This window comes from Mus caroli, unplaced genomic scaffold (genome assembly GCF_978045245.1).
Source record: "Mus caroli unplaced genomic scaffold, Mus_caroli_1 scaffold_8, whole genome shotgun sequence".
Lineage (NCBI taxonomy): Eukaryota > Metazoa > Chordata > Mammalia > Rodentia > Muridae > Mus > Mus caroli.
The window spans coordinates 73473374-73479373 of record NW_028227263.1 but is presented as its reverse complement, the minus strand read 5'-3'; the positions used below and the strand labels follow the sequence as shown (position 1 = coordinate 73479373).

Genomic DNA, 6000 nt, shown 5'->3' with positions numbered 1-6000 from the left:
AAGGAAAAGGAGAAAAGAGTATATAACCCAACTGATAACTACACTTAGGCTGTAGGCCTGATGTCTCTTTAGACAGAGGTGGACGTTTGAAGCAGGCTCCTCCCCATGACCACTGTGGAAGATGAGGGCAGCCTCTCATGACTATCAGTTTTAATGGCTCCATGCCATTCCCTGAAGTATGCAGCTGTGGTTTGTGGCTGTTCAGGGACAGAAAACCATTTAGAACCAATAACAAAAATGCAACTTAAAAAGCTTCCATTGTTGAAGCTGTAAACAAGCATGGACACACAGCTTGCAGCCAGTCAGGGAGGGAGACTGTGGCATCTTCGAGGCACGTGCCTCACACCAGAATGTAATGTAACTGGTTAGCCCAATTCTAAAAATCCTTAGTAACACTTTTTAATATACAAGAATCAAAAAAGTACAGCAGTTTTACAATGTAGGAAAATTTAATACATACTATATAAACAACATTATTTACATCAGAAATCACCAGGACAGTGGCATTTTTCACAAATATAAATTAATTACTGTTTAGTCAACAGGTTTCAAAAGTCCACAAGTTTACAAGAAAAACCACCTGTCCCCAAATGAGTAGGGCACAGATGGACTACAGCAGCCTGGACCCTTGGCATGGCTCTTCCCAACATGGCTGGCCTCGGCTACGAAAGCACAGGTGTTGGGCTGGACCATGGCTCCTGCTGACAAGTGGGTTTGTTTGGTCTGTAGGATTTCAGTGTTGCTGTGTGTGAACGTTTAAGTGAATCACGTTTGTTCTGCAAAGCCTGATGCAACTGTCAGACACACCAGGTCAGAACATCAGCAGCACAGTGAGAAATGTTTGCACTCCCTCTGTGGGGCTTAGGAATGACTACACAGAGTAGAAGGAAGGACCATCAGGCTGGCCAAGTCAGAGAGGACACAGTGGTCAGTGGAGGCTTCATCTTCTTTTTCTAGGGCCACAGTGCATCATAGAACTTCAGGACTTGACAACACTCACACATAACTTCCCCCAAGTCCTGCCACTTCCTCAATGATGAGCAGCTGCCCAAAGCCAGGCTCCACAGAACGTCATTGGCAGTTTCTCTTACCTGTACAAACTTCTGCTGTAAGCATTTGATGCACGTACTAGTCTAAAGCAAGAGGATGCTTCCTTTCTTTCAACCCCCTCTTCAAATCCACTCCCTCGCCTACAGCAGATGTTTGATGGGAGATACTGTAATCTTAGAATCAATGTAACACTGATCTGGCTGGTATGGGCTTTTGCTACATTTTATGGCACTATACCTCCAAGTCCTGAATAGGAACAAAAGAAAGTTCCTTTTTCCTCATGATGAGACAGATAGTTTTGAGAATAATTTGTAACTTCTACCAACAAGTTGAAAGACAAGACCTAGGTGAATATGGAAAGGCAAGGCCTCGGCCCTCCACCTTCCTTCTGCAGAGGTACCTCCTGTGCCTGCTACACTCCCAACATCCAAGAGCTCAGCAAATCAAACACAGACAGTGTCAATGTGATCAGCAAGAAGCTCCATCTATGGCTCACTTTTCACTGTGTGCCCAAAATATACCTTTCAGCCTTGACTGAGATGTCCAGTAAGCCACCAGGCATCAGACTCTAGCCAGAGGACTTCCATGCGGTCGGTGGGCTCTATTGCAGGTCATGCATGCACACAGGACCTGGTGCCACAAGGAGCCCAGAAGGTCTTCAAGCACTAGCTGCAGGGACTAACTCGGCAACAGTCAGGTCTGTGGTGCTCTAAAGCAGTGAAAGCAATGGCCCATCACATCCATGCATGGCCAGATGTTCCACTCAGGACACAACTCATGCCTGTCCTGGGGAGGTCATTAATGCCTCCCCACCTGGATGTGCCTGGTGCCTGGATGACCACCCCACCCAGAGTGTCCAGGGAGTCAAACCCTGCAGAAGTCCAAACAAGACTTTTCAACAACTCAGAATAAGCCTGGACTCTTCCAGAGGCACACCTAACATATGTTCAAGTCAACATTCCTGTCTCCATCTAGAAAGGCTTTGGATACCTTAACAATACTGGCAAGCTATACTGAAAGTGAGTAAAACCCAAGGCCCAGCCCAGTATCCATACACTGAGAAGAGCCATTCAATGATAAAACCCATCTGTCCCACAACCCAACCCAACCCAACCTGACGCTGACCAGCCTCCTGCCGCCTTAACAGCTTGGCTACCCCATCACGGATGCTCGTGATTTGGGGGAAATTAACTTAGGTTTATTTCTACAGATCTTAAAGTAGCGAGGTTTGATTCTACTGAGTTCCAACTTGTAATGGAGATGTAGCTTTTCACCTGACCACATCTCAACTGTCACGATATTTCAGTCTGTGCAGGCTGCCCCTTCAAGCTGTGTAAAGGAACCAAGATGCAGCTACAATTCACCGACTCACTCCAATACTGACAACTCCATGCTTGCTGGCACTGTAAACGAACCCTGCCCCCTATCTGCACGTATGTCCCATATCAGGGCTCACCAGCAGGTATCTCATCAGCAGGCCACCTCCATTTCTATCTCCAGGACCTGTGACTCTCCTTCTCAGCACAGGAATCAGAAACCCACCAGGGATTCCTATTTTCCTGGCTATAATATCCCCACCCCCATCTCCACCCCTACACCCACTTAGCCCACTCCCCAAACAAGCAAACCCCACGCTGGCATTAGCAATGCCCAAGTCACAGTACTCTAAGTCAGCCAGAGGGATCCAGCTTTCCCTTACAGCAAGGGGAAACGGACGCCACCCAGAAGACCAAACCTCTGAAATGTACAAAGATAGTGTGGGGAACATTAGTGTTGGCAGGGAGCAGACCACCATGGTGGTCATTTTCCTGTCTCGTTATCCCCACCCCGCTTCACATAATGAGACCAAGTGTATCATTTCTCCCAAGAACACAGCTAAGGGCTAAGGGGTATACCTGTTCCCCTTTCAAGTCTTGCAGTGTGAAACCCACCCTGTGCCCCCACTTCCCATGAGCATCGTCCCTCGTGTCATGGTGAACCAATCACACACTGTCCAGCAGGTCCTTGCCCTGGTCACTCATGCTGATAGAACATTCACTGACTCTCAAGAATTCCTTCAGAGGAAGCAGCCCAATGAAGCTGGTATATAAAGTCACCTCCTCCTAGCACCCATGGGGGTGGGAGGCCATGATAGGCTAGGATGGGTGGGGGGGCCAAAGTGCAGGAGTGGAGACCGAACCAAAGCAGCAGACGAAAGCCTCCAACTCCTTCAAGTGCTCCTTCAGCTGCCAAGTCAGTGGATTCAACAGCAGCAGCAGCAGCAGCGTATCCAGAAACTCGGCTCAGCAGCCTGACCACTGGCCATGGCTGCATCGGACCAGAACGCCCAAGTGCTTGATGACTCCCGCGCTCTCCCTGTCTTCAGGAGTGGTCCTTTATGTTTTCCGAACATTCCAGTTATAATCTGGGTTGTTTTTCTGTTCTAGTGATCTCTCCAAAGGAGACCTATGATCCAAGGGTGATTTGGAATCATGGGGAGATTTCTGGGAAGGGGGTGAGCGTGGGTCTGAGAGCGCAGTGTGCAATGAAGGCATGGGCTGCTTATATTCCCCCAACTTGTCTGTGTGGAAAGAGCGATAATGGTCTGAGGGTCCCTGGCCATGGTAACCCATGGGTCTGTGGTCAGACATTCGTCGGAAATCCTGCTGGTGATAATTCTGGGGCCTGAAGTCATCTGACCTCCTCCGCTTGGAGTCATGATGGTGCCTGAAAGAGAGATGCAAAAAGCAGCTGAAAAACAAAGCTAGATTCCTAATGCTTGCTCTCTCTCTCTTCTGCTTCCATTTCCTCACATACACAGAGACCCAGAGACTAATGCTTATGTCACCAGGAAGCCAAAGCACACACACAGACACAAGATCAGTAGTTAGTCAGCTGTTTCACACATATTGGTAAAAGGCATCCTATGATGACAGACACACTCCAAAACTGCAGTAAGCTCAACTCTCCCTTCAGGAGAACACAACTATAAATATTCTTATATTTCCATGCTCAGGAGGAAAAGATGTATATTTTTTAAAAACCTATTTGTAAATTATTAACAGCAGCAAGACCCAGAATCAACCTAGATACTCAGCACTAAGGTTGCCTAAAATTATTTTACAAACTGACTTACCCCACCAGCACATGAGGTAGGCTACCTACATACTTAGACTCCACTATCCCAGTAGCTCAAACCAAGCAGCTGCTTGCTGAGACTGCCACCTCATTTTGGCCCTCTTTCTCTCCAAATTCATTAGCTCCCAGGCCACTCCCCATCAGGGACACTCCTATCACCACATGTGACCCAGAGTCCTACCAGCTGCCTGACTGAGACCCTCCAATTGTCCTACCTGGCCTTTAGACCCGAAAGCATTCCACACTGGCGGAGGAAACTTGTTCCAAGCTCCTGACCACAAGTGAAGGTACCAGGGCCATAGCAGACAAGCAAAACAACTTGAAATAGGGACTATAGCATCAAACACCAGTCAAAGACAGGATGTTCCACTCCCAACACAGCTAGCTGTGAGTCCTGAGCAATGTAAACTCCTCTACTAAAGGAAGGTGGCTTCAACAACAAAGCTCAACCAAAACCAACTCTAAATATGCAACTGTCAAGCAACAACAACAACACACACACACAGAGAAATAATAAATAAGTAACATATCTCCAAAACCACAAATCTATAGCAATGGCTCCTGTTCAAAATGACCTGGAAGAACTTCTAAGAAATTTAAGAGAATTTCACTGTGAGCAAACAACTCAAAGGGCAAAGGTGAATGGAATGAGAAAGTCAATCCAATTTAAACAAACAAAACAACTTTGATTTGGTGAAGGAAGCCCAAACTGAAATGATATTGGAAATGAAAACCTCAATAAGCCAATTAAAACCCTCAGTGGAAAACCATGGCAACAGAACTAATTATGTTTACAGAGTCGGATAGAAGACAGAGTAGAGAAACTGGACTTGATAAAGGTCAATGAAAAAGTTGTAGAAGAAACTATGAACAGAACATAGGAGAAGTTTGAGATAACCATTAAAGCCCTGACCTCCAAAGATGGCATGAAGGAGAATGCCATAGTGAAGGAATCAAGAATATCTTTAGTGAACCCAAAGAAGGAAACTCCCAAACCTAAGAGAGATGCTCACCCAGGTACAAGAGACCTAGAGAATCTCAAACAAGACCAGTAAAAAAAAAAAAAAAACAAACTCCATAACATATTATAATTAAAACATTTAAAATATAGAATAAAGGATAAAGAAAGCAAGAAACAAATCCAAGTTGCCTGTATAGAAAGGCCAATGAGAAAACTCCGGATTGCAATAGTACTCTAATAATAGTAATATTCAGGGGGCTGGTGAGATGGCTCAGTGGGTAAGAGCACCCGACTGCTCTTCCGAACGTCCGGAGTTCAAATCCCAGCAACCACATGGTGGCTCACAACCATCCGTAACGAGATCTGACTCCCTCTTCTGGAGTGTCTGAAGACAGCTACAGTGTACTTACATATAATCAATAAATAAATCTTTAAAAAAAAAAAAAAAGAAAAACAAACAAAAAAAAATAGTAATATTCAGTGTTACTCAGTATTACTATACTGTCAGAAATCTTTATAGCAGACCAGCTTAGAAAGATGTCCTCCAAGTCCTAAAAGATCACACCTGTCAGCTAGATCACTATACCCACCAAAACTATCTCTAAAAACTGAAGGAGAGGGGCGAGAGATGCTCAGTGCTTAAGAGCACAGGTTGCTCTTCTAGAGGACCCAGGGCAGAAATCCTCTACGCACCCACTTCCAGGAGGGTCTGAGCCTCTGGGGTCCTGGAGCACTTGCACTCATGTGTGCATACACTCACACGCAAACAGACATAATACCTACACATAAATAAAGGTAAAAACAAATATTTAAAAAATAATAATAAAATTAAGAATTCATAATAAAACAGACTAAAGCGGTGGTTCCCAACC

At 45.5% G+C, this 6000-nt stretch overlaps 1 protein-coding gene across 6 annotated transcripts in view; it reads right to left on the bottom strand.

The window, feature by feature from the left end:
- Positions 1-430: 430 nt before the first annotated feature.
- Chd2 (chromodomain helicase DNA binding protein 2) overlaps positions 431-6000 on the bottom strand; it is a 116187-nt gene continuing 110617 nt past the window's right edge. For all 6 annotated transcript variants that reach the window (XM_085841640.1, XM_029479422.2, XM_085841639.1 and 3 more), the window contains one exon: positions 431-3756. In XM_085841640.1, the coding sequence (XP_085697766.1) occupies positions 3473-3756 (284 nt within the window). In that variant the 3' untranslated portion in view covers positions 431-3472. The remainder of the gene's footprint in view (positions 3757-6000) is intronic.